This window comes from Zingiber officinale, chromosome 5A, assembly GCF_018446385.1.
Source record: "Zingiber officinale cultivar Zhangliang chromosome 5A, Zo_v1.1, whole genome shotgun sequence".
Lineage (NCBI taxonomy): Eukaryota > Viridiplantae > Streptophyta > Magnoliopsida > Zingiberales > Zingiberaceae > Zingiber > Zingiber officinale.
In genome coordinates this window covers 132,111,809-132,125,734 of record NC_055994.1, presented here as the reverse complement: position 1 = coordinate 132,125,734, position 13,926 = coordinate 132,111,809, and the positions used below count along the sequence as shown (strand labels likewise).

Here is a 13,926-nt window from a genome sequence, read left to right as displayed (position 1 = left end):
TAAATAGAAGGAATAAGTATTTAGATTGACAATATTAAAGTTAGAAGAAACAAGATTTATTTAAGGTGTTAAATTAAAAACAATGATTAACCTGTAATCTGTCACCTTTAGGCCTTCTTTAATTCTTTTATTTTAATTTTTAAGAAATGTTTTTCTTCCAAAAAATAAAATAAAATGGAAAACAAATTAGGCTTTAAAAAACTTGTATAAGGGCGGTCGATGAAATTCTTCGGCGTTTTTTTTCTAAAAAAACAAAAAGGAGAAAAAGTGGGACAAAATAAAAAATGTGCTTGACGGACAAGTCAGCCACTCGTTGAATATCGCGGCTTCCTCGTCGATTATTTTAATCTCCCAGCCGCGCAGTCGCGGTCCTTCCCAGTCGTTCGACCCCATCCTCACTCTGCTACGATCCTTCCCATTCCAAACCCTAAGCTCGTCGCGAATCCGATCGCTTCCTCGAAGAGAAATCGTACGAGCAAAAGGATCGAAAACCGTAGCCCATGTCCGTCGAGAGATCGTTCGAGGCGTGGGAGGAGGTGCAGCGCCATGGCCTTGACCTCGCGGATCGCCTCGCCCAGGGCTTCAATGGCCTCCTTCTGTCCCATATCGCTCCTCACGCCTTTTCCTGGCCGGCACACAACAAAATCGAGCCTGTAATATCCCCCTCTGCGGTCGCCGCCGATGGCGTCTCCGCCATCCTTGACATCGGAAACCGGCTCGGTCAGGCCGGGGCTGAGTTGGGCCCCGGTATCAATGGCGTCGTACAGCAGTTCTTCCGGAAGTTACCTGTGCCCTTTTGGCATCAGGAGGATGTGAGGCGGCCGGCCCAGCTAAGGTTGGATCTTGATAGTTCTAAAGGGAGGGACGAAGCTTCGGAGATGCGCTACAGCGGCGACTCTGCTACTGGTTCCAGCGAGATCGGCTTAATTGCTGAACAGTTTGGTAGTCGGGGTTTTTTGGAACCGCTGGCAGCAGCGGGAGGAGTTGATGAATCGGAAGTTGAAGAGAGACTTGAGTTTGATTTGACTACTTCTAGGTGCTTCAAAAAGCCTCAGGTGGGGAATAAGAGGCTTCTCAACATTATTGTACCTTTTTAAAATTATTTGTTATAATTGTTCCCGATTTTGAATGCATCTGATAGTTTGGTAAACTGAGTGAGCTGACGGATGTTAGGAATCTTTTGTATAGTATATTTGATCTTGGAAAAGATTCCATGCTTTTTAGTACTTGTGTAATATCTATAATCTGAAGATCTTTACTGACTTTGGTGAGAGAAGGTAAAGATATTGCTCTTCTACTTCTTGAATACTTCTCATACTTTCTCTCATTGATATCTAATAGTTCATGCAGAATTAACACATGAGAAAAAAATTATCTTTCAGGGTAATTTTACTTATTCTATATAACTATAAACATGAAATTATTAAAGTAGTTGTAATTTTTCCTGATCTATATTCTCAACACTAACTAACTAAATTCTTGCTGAATTATATGTTTAACTTTAACTAAGAAAATACTTGATTATTTAATTTTGTTTACTATTCTATTGATTGCATATATGGTTTGATTCTTTCCTGAACAGAATTTTTTCCCCTTACTTTTATATAATAACGTGAGAATGAGTTTTATTCTGTACTTTTTCATGGTTCAGTAGTTTGTAATATTTATTTGAATACGAGAGAACTTTTGCTTGTATTAAGTTAGCAATAATAGATGCGTTTTTTAGATGATAATATTGGTGTGCTACATTTCATGCAGGGGATCATCAATATTACATCAACTTACAATAGTAGGACCAATGGAATTGAAAGTTCATTGGTGGCGAGGGGAGATCTTTGGAGAGTGGAGGCATCACGGAATGGTTCTGCTTCTAGGAATGATACTTCACCTCCTTTTCTTATTCAGCTTGGACCCCTACTATTTGTCCGGGATACAACAGTTCTTTTACCTGTTCATCTATCAAAGCAGCACTTGCTGTGGTATGGTTATGATCGGAAGGTAAAACTTTGTTTCAAATTCAATTTAGTAGTTTCTTTGAGCAAATTATTCATGCCAGGTCTGACTTTGCTTTATAATGTTGCGGTTTACTCCTTGATATCAAAATATCATTTTTTTCTGTTCAGATTTTCCAAAACGAATTAGGGAAGATCCCAAGAATCAGTCAGTTGGATGATTTCAGAATACCTTTTCCATAGTCTAAATTGGCCGAGTTAGATTAGGCTTGGCCAAAACCTGAATTAGGGGAGATCCGAAAAATTACTTGGTTAGAACCAATATCAATTGGATCAGCAAAAGTGAGTAGGAATCACCTGACATTGGAAAGTTAGAATTAGATTAAATTATTTCTATATTTTGTTAATGCCAACAGATAAAAAATTAGAGAGAGGAGTGGATGATTGTCATCCCCCTTTCTGGCATATGGCTTGGTGGGTCACGTTCAATGTACATATCAAGGAGATTTGGTTTCTTGGATTATGAAGCTTAAAAACTAATAGCCTATGACAGATAAGACAACATATACTATTCCTTACTCTAAAGTAAGATAAAAAAAGATAGATATGTTCTGTTCGTTTGGCATAAGTATTGAAATGACATATAATAAACAATATAATCATCTTACTACAGTTAGTTATATCAAGATATTAGATACATAAATATATATCAATAATAAAAAATATATATTTTTGATTAAGAATGTTCAGGAAATTTTCCATCTGCCATTTCAGCATTCTGCTAAGTGAAATTAACAGAGGGATATGATTGAACAATTTGTGTAAGTTGGTGTCCTTATTTGATTTTTTAGTTATAAAACTGAAACTTTGGCGATACTTTGTGTATGATTTATAAAATCAATCATATATTTTTCTTTTTGAATTATTTACTTGTGTCTGACTTGCACATTGGTAAGTTATTACCAGGGAATATAATGATTGAATTCATCCATTTCTTTATCCTTTTAAACTCTACAAGGTTCAAACATCTATTGTTTGCTTCTGAATTGAATCTCATTTATGAGCTATTGTCTGTCTTAATTTAGATACCAATTTCCTATGTCTCTGTGTCTTGGATTGTGCACATAGATTTCTGTTGCAATTTATAGTATTTAACCATGAAAGCATAGATCACTTGAATTTTTAGCAACCCTTTTATGCGTCATTATGTTCGAGACACTTATATTTCCATATCTACAGAATGGACTTCATTCCCTTTGTCCAGCTCTATGGTCAAAGCATAGGCGATGGTTGTTGATGTCAACGATCTGTCTATATCCATTTACTTGTGTAAGTTTGTACTTCTCTATGCTACCATTTTTGCCTTTCTTTCATTTTTGATAGTTTCTGTGTTTTGTTACCAGCATATGTGCCTTCCTTGGCATATTTTCTTAACTATTTTACTTTGATTTCCTTCTACAAGTGCATTACTTAAATAACCAACCAATTAATTATGGATGTGCTAGCTTTGGAAGTTTACAACAACAACACCAACACCAATAGTCAAGTCTTATCCCACTAGGTGGGTTTGACTATATAGATCCTTCTATGTCATTGAACTCTATCCTTTACTATATTATCATCTATATTTGAATAAATTTTATCATTGTTATTAACTAAGTCTTTTTTGATCTTCCTCGTTTGATGTTTATATTTGTCATAGTTTTATATTGCCTATTTGGAGCATTTATTGGCGGTCTAAATACATGTATGTGTTGGATCGAGAAGCGTTAGAGGGGGGGGGGGTGAATAGCGCTCGTGGCTATTTCGTTCGATTATCGAAAAACTATCGGAGTTAAAACGTGCAGCGGAATAAGCAGAAATAAAATAAAGAGACAACACAAAGAGACAGGTCGATTTTACTTCGTTCGGAGCCTGAGTCGACTCCTACTCGAAGGCCCGCGATACTTGATCGCTTCCGGTGGGCAACAACTATAAGCTCGTTAAAAGATTACAATTATGAGTACAAATAAAAGCTATCAAAAAATTATACCGACAACAAGAAATGCTAATTCTGAAGCTTCGGGTCGTCGGGTACTTGTAGTAGCACTTTGGAGCGTCTTTTAGAGCAGCGTGTTGATGAAAGATCACTTAGAATTCGTTGTATGTTGAAGCTGCACCTCAACCCTCCTTTTATATGCGGTTCCGGGCGCCTGGATGTGCCGGGCGCCCGGATGCTCCCGGGCGCGCAGGGGATAGAATTTGGTCCCGGGCCCCCGGATCTGTTCCGGGCGCCCGGACCTCCGAGCGCCCGGATCCATCCCGGGCGCCCGGACACCCTTTTTCCAGCAGGTTCCTCACCTGCAAACAAAGGTTAGTCCGAGCAAAATACCCTGCAAGACAATGTTAGAATATGATAAAACACAGTAAGTAATAATTGACAGTCTTCGGACTGTCCGAGTCTGACTTTGGATTTCCACCCGGAAACCCTAGGTCGACCCGACGCCTACTGTTCCCTCTGCGGGGAACGCGTCCTCACCTACTCCACTCAGGAGATTACCTGTTGCCATTCGATCCTCCAGATCGACTGGACTTTTGCTCAGCACTCGATGTTTCCGGACTTTCTGCTGGACATCCGCTTCCCCGGCTAGTCCAGTCTTTCACCTGGTTCGCGACACCAGGACTTTTCACCTAGGGTTACCACCCCCTAGGACTTTTGCCTGAAGCCATCGACCTGCCAAGACTTTCCGCATAGGGTTACCACCCCCTAGGGTTTTCCCTTTGCCTAACCGCAGCTAGGACTTTTCTCCACCTAGGGTTACCACCCCCTAGGGTTTTCACCTGCCTAACCGCAGTTAGGACTTTCCTGAAATACTCATTCAACATGTTAGATAACAGAGAATCTTAACTTTGAATCCCTTTGCCATTATCAAAACTTAAGTTCGATCGTCGGATGCTTCCTGCACCAACAATCTCCCCCTTTTTGATTATGGCAACAAAAATTCAAAGTTAAGAAAATAATGCCATTAAAAGATAAGCATGAAAATACAAGCATAATGATAGTTAAGTGCAGAGCTAAATTAAGTGCAGAGCTCCCTCTTAATATAAAGACTCCCCCTTAATATAAAGCTCACTTTTTTAAATTTGAATTTCTTTCAATTTTCTTTAATTCTTTGAATTTTTTTCTACTCTCCCCCTTTGCCATATATCAAAAATCAGTTGAAAGCAAGTTTTAAGATTTTAAGAAAACAATCTTTTTGAGAGAAGGAAGAAGAAGGCTTGTGAAACTTAGTTAATCGGAATTTTTTAACTTAGAAAAGTATTTTAGCATTTAGAGTTAAAATTTATAAGGGGGCTAAGTTTGAGAAAGTTTGAAGGTTGCTATATGAGTCACTTTAGCTAAGCCTTTTGCAAACAATGAATTTTGAGAATGTAGGTTCAGTTTAAAAGGTACTTAGCGTTAAAACTTAATTTTGAAAAGATAGGAGTAAGAATTTGTTAATACAAAGAGGGAGTGACTAAATGTTTAATTTAGGTTATTTATTTTAGCTGGTCTTTAAGTCCAAGCAGGAGGTTAAATAGATTTTAAGTTATCCAGATTGTTTTGTTCAGGTATCAGAGCCCTAAAGTATGAGCATGCTCAAACTTCAAATCTCCATTTCCTTCAGGGCTAATTCCATATTCTTGTAAGTCTAGTAAATTTAGGGGAGCAAGATTTTCAAGTTAGTTTTTTTTCAAAGGATTTTGAAATTAGTTTTCCAAAGATTTTTCAAAGGTTTTTGAATAAGTTTTTCAAATTTTTCAAAGGATTTTGAAACTAGTTTTTCAAGTATTTTTTAAAGGATTTTGAAATAAGTTTTTCAAGTATTTTTCAAAGGATTTTGTAACTAGTTTTTCAAGTATTTTTCAAAGGATTTTGAAATAAGTTTTTCAAATATTTTTCAAAGGATTTTGAATAAGTTTTTCAAGTATTTTTCAAAGGTTTTTGAAATAAGTTTTTCAAATATTTTTCAAAGATTTTGAAATTAAGTTTAAAATGATTTTGAAATGATTTTTAAAAGATTTTGAAATGATTTTTCAATGATTTTGAAATTATGTTTTGAAAAAGATTTTAAAATGATTTTTGAAAAGATTTTAAAATGATTTCGAAATGATTTTTCAAAGATTTTGAAATTATGTTTTGAAAAAGATTTTAAAATGATTTTTGAAAAGATTTTAAAATGATTTCGAAATTAAGTTTTGAAAGGATTTTGAAATTAATTTTTGAAAAGATTTTAAAATGATTTTTGAAAAGATTTTAAAATGTTTTTTGAAAAGAATTTTTAAAAGATTTTGAAATTAAGTTTAAAATGATTTTGAAATGATTTTAAAATGATTTCGAAATTAAGTTTTGAAAGGATTTTGAAATTAATTTTTGAAAAGATTTTAAAATGATTTCGAAATTAAATTTTGAAAAGATTTTAAAATTAATTTTTGAAAAGATTTTAAAATGATTTCGAAATTAAGTTTTGAAAAGATTTTAAAATGTTTTTTGAAAAGAATTTTTAAAAGATTTTGAAATGATTTTGAAATTAAGTTTAACAAATAATTTTGAAATGAAGTTTTAAAAGAATTTTTTTTTTTTTTAAAAGATTTTTCAAATTGATTAATTGATTATAGAATTATAGTTATGAGTTTAATTTGAATTTTAAATTCCTTAGTCATCTCACCCGATCTAAGTTTTCAATCAGGTAATCCTATAATTTTTGTGAGATGAATTGAGGTTCTATTTAAGGGTTTGGTTTAATTTTGTGTTAGATTTAGATTTAGTTTTGGGTTCAACAAGTAAGCATTCTTTGGATAAACTTCTGGGCTATGGTGAGTCACAAGGAACTCATTAAAGTAACCATGCCTTCGAGGTTTTCCAAATAGTCCTACCCACTGAACTTAATACTAAACCTTGGTCTAACTAGTTAGGATCCATTTAAGGGTAGCTTCGGTCAGTTCCACTTGGCCAAATGCACCAAGTCGAAGCCATATCTTCCTAGACATGCGATGCCCAAGCTTCCCTAACGTACTATCATCCAAAAACTTCACCAGTACCGTGGGTCTAAGTTAAACCTCGCCCATTTATCTAACCTTAATTACTCTGCCGGGTAGTCTACTCTTGTTTACCCATTCCGGGTAGATTAAGTTCGGTTACCCAGTCGGGTAATTTAGTTGGGGGTGCCAGCTATTCTAGATCCTTCTTCTATTGACTTTTGAATTTTAATTTAATTTTAAATTTTGAATTTGAATTTTGAATTTTGAATTTTTGAAGTTTAATTTAATTTCGAATTTAGAATTTGTAATTTGATTTTTGAATTTTGAATTTTAATTTAATTTCGAATTTAGAATTTATAATTTGAATTTTGAATCTAATTTGGTTTGATTAATATCGTTTTTCTTTTTGCTCCCCCTGGATCATGGCCTCGATATGGTCTATCGAGGTAGTGTATTTGATCCTTCGGAACCCAGTATTGGCCAAGTCCAACTTGATTGATCAATTTGGACTTGGGGACCCATGCTTGGACTGCCTTTATATTATTTCTATTAACTAATGATAAATACGATTTGTATTTCGTTTTGGTCTTAAATCCAAGTCCGGCTTTGTTGTAAACGGCTCGCTGTTTTCCAAGAATCAGATCCAGATTCTTGGAACCCAAGGTGAACCGTTCCAACGTGTTCTTGAGTTCTTTAATTTGAGCTTTCAGATTGGAATTTTCTTCCTCAAGTTGTTGGACTTGAGTTGAACTTCCAATTTGAACTGACTCAGTTAAAGAACTCGAGTCAGTCGCTTCCTTAAGGGTTGTTACCTCCTTTTGGAGCGACTTAACCCGGACGTTGGATTTAGCCAATTTTTTAAGCAAGTGTGGAATTAAATTTTGCGAGTCATCTAAGTTAATACTAGACATTAAAGCACTTACTGTGGGTTTTGGTCCTTCGGAAACGGATGCGGATCCGTGGCTTCGCTTGGACTCGGTGTCTGATTCGCTCTCGGTCTCTGAATCGGACTCGAACTCGGACTCTGTTTCAACAACATGTGCTAGTACTAGTAGAGCGAGGAGGCTTGCTTGTTCTTCTTCATCGGATTCAGATTCGTCTGATGACTCGGACCATGTTGCCTTTAACACTTTCTTCGTCTTTTTCTTTCTAGCTTCCTCTGTCTTGCTTGTACCTGCAACCAATGTAATACCTTCCTCGACCGAAGTAGTATCATACTGTTCATCTAATTCAAATAAATCGTCTATTAAATTATGCTTACTTACTTGGGTATCTTCGTGTAACTGAATCAGATTCTCCCATAGCTCCCTGGCGCTTGAGAATGGGCCGGCGCGATTCAGCTCCTTATTCGTTAAGCCACACTGAAGTGTATACGTTGCTTTTGCGTTTGCTTATACCTTTTTGATAAGGTTCGCGTCCCAGTTCTGGAACGGTAGTGGCATGCCGGCGCCGTCAGTTGGTATTTCGAGCCCGGTCTTGGTGATCATCCAGACATCGAACTCGGTTTGTAGGTACGACTCCATTCGACCTTTCCAGTAGCCGAAGTCTTCGCCGGAGAAGAGCGGTGGTCGAGTGGTGCTATAGCCTTCTTGGAGAGCCATTGAATCTTGCACGAAAAAATGAGCAAAAAACTTGTCCCAGGACTTAATCCTGGATTAGTAGTGTGGTAGAAGGATAGAAAAAGAAATTTACGAGTTTCAAGAAAAAATAATAAAATAATAATAAAATATTATTAAAAAATATTTAAAAATATTATTTCAAATTTTGTCAAATTCAATATTTTATCAATACTAATAAATCGTGAAAGGATGAAAATGTATTTTTCGAAAATAATTTTGGAGGGAAAAAACGAAAGGCGTAAGGTTTTATTTTTACCCTATAAACACGACAAAGCCACACAAAAAAACTTGAATGGTGGTTGCACCAGTTCAAAGCAACCCCGCTCTGATACCAATTGTTGGATCGAGAAGCGCTAGAGGGGGGGGGTGAATAGCGCTCGTGGCTATTTCGTTCGATTATCGAAAAACTATCGGAGTTAAAACGTGCAGCGGAATAAGCAGAAATAAAATAAAGAGACAACACAAAGAGACAGGTCGATTTTACTTCGTTCGGAGCCTGAGTCGACTCCTACTCGAAGGCCCACGATCCTTGATCGCTTCCGGTGGGCAACAACTATAAGCTCGTTAAAAGATTACAATTATGAGTACAAATAAAAGCTATCAAAAAATTATACCGACAACAAGAAATGCTAATTCTGAAGCTTCGGGTCGTCGGGTACTTGTAGTAGCACTTTGGAGCGTCTTTTAGAGCAGCGTGTTGATGAAAGATCACTTAGAATTCGTTCTATCTAGAAGCTACACCTCAACCCTCCTTTTATATGCGGTTCCGGGCGCCTGGATCCCTTCCGGGCGCTTGGAGTGTGACGTGGCCAACCAACCAGGATGCTCCACGTGGCGAAGTCGCGCAGGGGATAGAATTTGGTCCCGGGCGCCCGGACCTGTTCCTGGCGCCTGGACCTCCGGGCGCCCGGATCCATCCCGGGCGCCCGGACACCCTTTTTCCAGCAGGTTCCTCACCTGCAAACAAAGGTTAGTCCGAGCAAAATACCCTGCAAGACAATGTTAGAATATGATAAAACACAATAAGTAATAATTGACAGTCTTCGGACTGTCCGAGTCTGACTTTGGATTTCCACCCGGAAACCCTAGGTCGACCCGACGCTTACTGTTCCCTCTGCGGGGAACGCGTCCTCACCTACTCCACTCAGGAGATTACCTGTTGTCATTCGATCCTCCAGATCGACTGGACTTTTGCTCAGCACTCGATGCTTCCGGACTTTCTGCTGGACATCCGCTTCCCCGGCTAGTCCAGTCTTTCACCTGGTTCGCGACACCAGGACTTTTCACCTAGGGTTACCACCCCCTAGGACTTTTGCCTGAAGCCATCGATCTGCCAAGACTTTCCGCATAGGGTTACCACCCCCTATGACCTAGGGTTACCACCCCCTAGGGTTTTCCCTTTGCCTAACCGCAGCTAGGACTTTTCTCCACCTAGGGTTACCACCCCCTAGGGTTTTCACCTGCCTAACCGCAGTTAGGACTTTCCTGAAGTACTCATTCAACATGTTAGATAACAGAGAATCTTAACTTTGAATCCCTTTGCCATTATCAAAACTTAGGTTCGATCGTCGGATGCTTCCTGCACCAACAGTATGTACCATCTTAAACTTGTCTCTTGGAGTTTTTTCACAATGGATGCAACTTCAACTTAGCTTTGGAAGTTTAAGTTGTAAAATTGTATAAATAGTAAAAGCCTTGCAATTATCTCAAATGATAACTAAAGTCAATATTTTGTTTAGCGAGTGCATACCGGTACATATGGATCTTGATATGGCACATAGAAATTCTCTGCCTAATATCCTCACTGTATCAAGTGCAGGTAGTACTGATAACCACGCTACTGTATTTGTGGTATTAATAACTTAAGATTGATTCCTTGCAATTCTGTCCTTTTCTGTGGAGATGTCTCAGAGATGTTTGTGTGTCTTAGATATTGGTAGATATTTTATTATTTGCCCTTTTACTCAACAGACTAATGATATTTACACTGTTGAACTATGGATGTGCATTGTTTAATGTCTTCTTTTGCTACTGTTTGTAGACGTTCGTGGATTTGCAATTTCCAAATGGGCAACTGACATATGTGGCTGGTGAGGGTCTGACCACCAGTGCTTTTCTTCCTGTTCTTGGGGGCTTGCTTCAGGCTCAAAGTCAATATCCAGGAGATACAAAACTCAGCTTCTCTTGCAAGGTGACCCTCATGATTTGAGCTTCATTGTTACTCTTGGTAGATTTCCTACATAGAAAGTGTTGCTTTCTTTAATATTTGTATGCCTAGCGACCTACATGTCCTTTATTTTGTGTATCCTGTGCTACTAAAGTATATAAAGAGTCCTATGCTTTTGTGGTGCTATCCATGACATTTGATGAGTTTTTTCATAACCTGATCTGCCCTTCTGCTGTTTGGTCTTTTCTAGTAAGGTTAAAAGTAATACACTATATTGCATCAAATATCAAGTGAAATGAGGTAAATGATAATATGAATAGAAACAATATAGAGAAGTTTAATGCTGTATTTAAATCAGAAATATCCATCTGAATCTTAGTTGTCCATCAATGAAACATCGTACCATGAAGTAACTTTACTACTGTCTTATATGTAGTAAGGAAATACCAATATGCAATTATTACGCTACAAGAATTTCATTGGTTTTATGTATTTTGTTTTGATACAGTACAAAACTGCAACCTGTATCACACCAATGGTGCAATGGCCTGACAAATCTTTTTCACTTGGGTTTGAACAAGATTTCGCTTGGAAGAGATCTGGTCTAATTTTACGACCAACCATTCAATTCAGGTTTTAAAATTGCTTCTATTCTATTTGGTTGTCCCATTATTTTTTTTCTTGCAAGAATGTACATATATAGTGCATGCTTTTGGTTTTTTCTTTCCACTGTTTTCCAACTTTCAACTATGATACAAATGGATTTACAGTTCTTATTAATGCATTGGACCTAAAATGTAATTTTCTTGAAAAGCTTAATGTATGGATTTCCAGTTCATATTAATAATTGTCATTTGGTCATTGTCAATACCAAACAATACCCTTTATTTATTCCGTGTTTGTATGCTGAATGATACATCTGATCCAACATCTAAGAAGCCCTTAGCTAGATGTTCTGATTCATTACCAATGCTAAAGTGAAAGATGAGATTGTATTGCTTCAAGTCTACTTATACTACTACAACAACAAATCAAGTCTAATCCCACTAGCTGAGTCGGCTATATGGATGCTTCAAGTCGACTTATATCTACTAAAATTCGTTTTTCTCTTTGTTTCATGATACAGTGAGTACTTGTAGTTTTTGTTGAAATTGATATATGTGATTACCATTTTATCTAAATGTTCATAGAGAATTTCCCCCTCATTTTCATTTTCAGTCTTTTCTAACTTACAGTTTATGCCCAACTTTTGGTGGAAACAATCCTGGACTGCTAACTGAGCTCACATATTCTCTAGAGGAGCGACTTAATTTAAGCTGTGGTTATTCTCTTGCTAGGCAACCATCGGCCTTCGCAACTATTGCTGTAAGTTCCTTAGTTCTGGTTTGTGGTTCTAAAATACTCGGAGATAGATATAGTAGTTGTTTTCTCATTCCATTCCCGAGTTGAATTTAAACTTGCAGCTTGGGAGATCCAAGTGGAATGGAAATGCTGGAAATGTTGGTGTAGTTATTAGAGCAGAAATCCCACTAAGCTCCGTCGGCAGGTCTTCCTTTTCCGTCCAGTTGAACAGTGGTATGGAATTCTGATCTCTTCAGATGAATTGTACAGTGATTATGTACATAATAAAGCCACTGACAAAGATGCATTTGGAAGATATCCTGTTCCAGTGCTTAGAAGAATCCATCGTACGATTTTATGAAACTGTAAAAACTAACTGGTAGTGGAAAATCCGCTATCCTTGAGGCTTGAGCCTTTTTTTTTAGTCTGATGTGTCTAAAATTTGGTGCAAACGACTTTTGGCTATCTAGACAGCAACAAGATGAAAACGTATTCCAGCTCCAACTTTCGTAAAAGTGCTCGGCGATTGCTCTCTTATATGACAAGTTTAACTTGTATCATTTAGTTCCTCATCTTCCTTCACAATTCGTCTTCAATGCTACCAAAGATTGCATTCTATTAATTATGCTCATCACAGTTCCAGTGGTGCTCCAATCCTCATTTATTGGGCATACACCTAAGTTTCTGACCACCAAAGAGGGGCGCCTAATTTTTGACTAAAGCCTTTACTTTGATGGAATAACAACCACCGTATGCTCATGTCATCAATCCCTCTTAGGGTGCGTTTGATTCGGGGTTATTCTTGATAACCTTGGTTATCCATCCAAGGTTATCAACAAAAATCTTGTTTGGTTTAGGTATTCGATGATTCCCGAGTAATGTTCCATGCCTGATACGTCAGCAAAAGGGTCATGCATTCCGGAATTGGAAAATCTCATAAAACTAAGGTTTTTCTTGATTCCAGGGTTAACGAATTTTTTTTACCAAAAACACCCTTCGGTAAGAAAAAACATAGAAAAAAGAGAAAAAATGTAAAAAAAATATTTAAAAATGTAAAAAAATATAAAAATGTTTAAAATTTTTTAAAATAAGTAATTTTAAAAAAAATAAAATTTTTTTAAAAAATATAATTTTTTTTTTAAAAATAAAAAATATAATTTTTTTAAAAAAATAAAAAATTTAAAAAATAAAAAATAAAATAAATAAGTAAAAACTAAAATTTAAAAAATGTAAAAAAAATAAAAATATATAAATATAAATAATATAAAAACATTTAAAACAATAAAAAAATAAAAAAGCACATAAAAAAGTAAAAAAATATAGAAGAAAAAGAAAAGTAAAAAAAACATAAAAAAATAAATAATAATAATAATAATAATAATAACATGTATAGTTGATTTTGTAACTGAGGGTAATATGGTAAAATATTAAACTAAGGTATTTATTAAAACCTTCAAACAAACAAGTTTTTGTTGCATTACCTACGTTGAACCAAACAACATTTGGTTATGTTTTATTCCTCATAATCTTGGTTATGTGATTACCTGGTAATCACATAACCAAGGTTATACATGATAACTTGAACCAAACGCACCGTTGAAGGTTATCATTGATAACCTTGGTTATCCATTCAAGATTATCAATAAAAACTCTGTTTGGTTTAGGAAATCGATGATTTCCGAGTAATACTCCATTCCCGACACGTCATTAAAAGGGACATGCAATCAAGAATCGGAAAATTGAGGTTTTTCTTGATTCAGGGTTATCGATTTTTTTTACCGAAAATACCCTCGGATAAAAGAAAAATATGAAAAAAAGGAAAATGTAAAGAAAAAATATAAAAATA

General features: G+C 36.3%; 1 protein-coding gene across 2 annotated transcripts; it reads left to right on the top strand.

The window, feature by feature from the left end:
- The first annotated feature begins 341 nt into the window (after positions 1-341).
- LOC121981870 lies at positions 342-12,618 on the top strand. 2 transcript variants are annotated; one of them, XM_042534629.1, is made up of 7 exons: positions 344-1,055; positions 1,759-1,998; positions 3,192-3,281; positions 10,614-10,763; positions 11,248-11,372; positions 11,975-12,104; positions 12,203-12,615. In XM_042534629.1, the coding sequence occupies exons 1-7, from the start codon at positions 501-503 to the stop codon at positions 12,326-12,328; spliced, it is 1,416 nt and encodes a 471-aa protein (XP_042390563.1). In that variant the 5' UTR covers positions 344-500; the 3' UTR covers positions 12,329-12,615. The 2 variants fall into 2 exon arrangements, with proteins under 2 accessions (XP_042390565.1, XP_042390563.1); XM_042534631.1 differs by lacking the exon at positions 3,192-3,281 and having other exon boundaries at positions 342-1,055; positions 12,203-12,618.
- Positions 12,619-13,926: the final 1,308 nt, after the last annotated feature.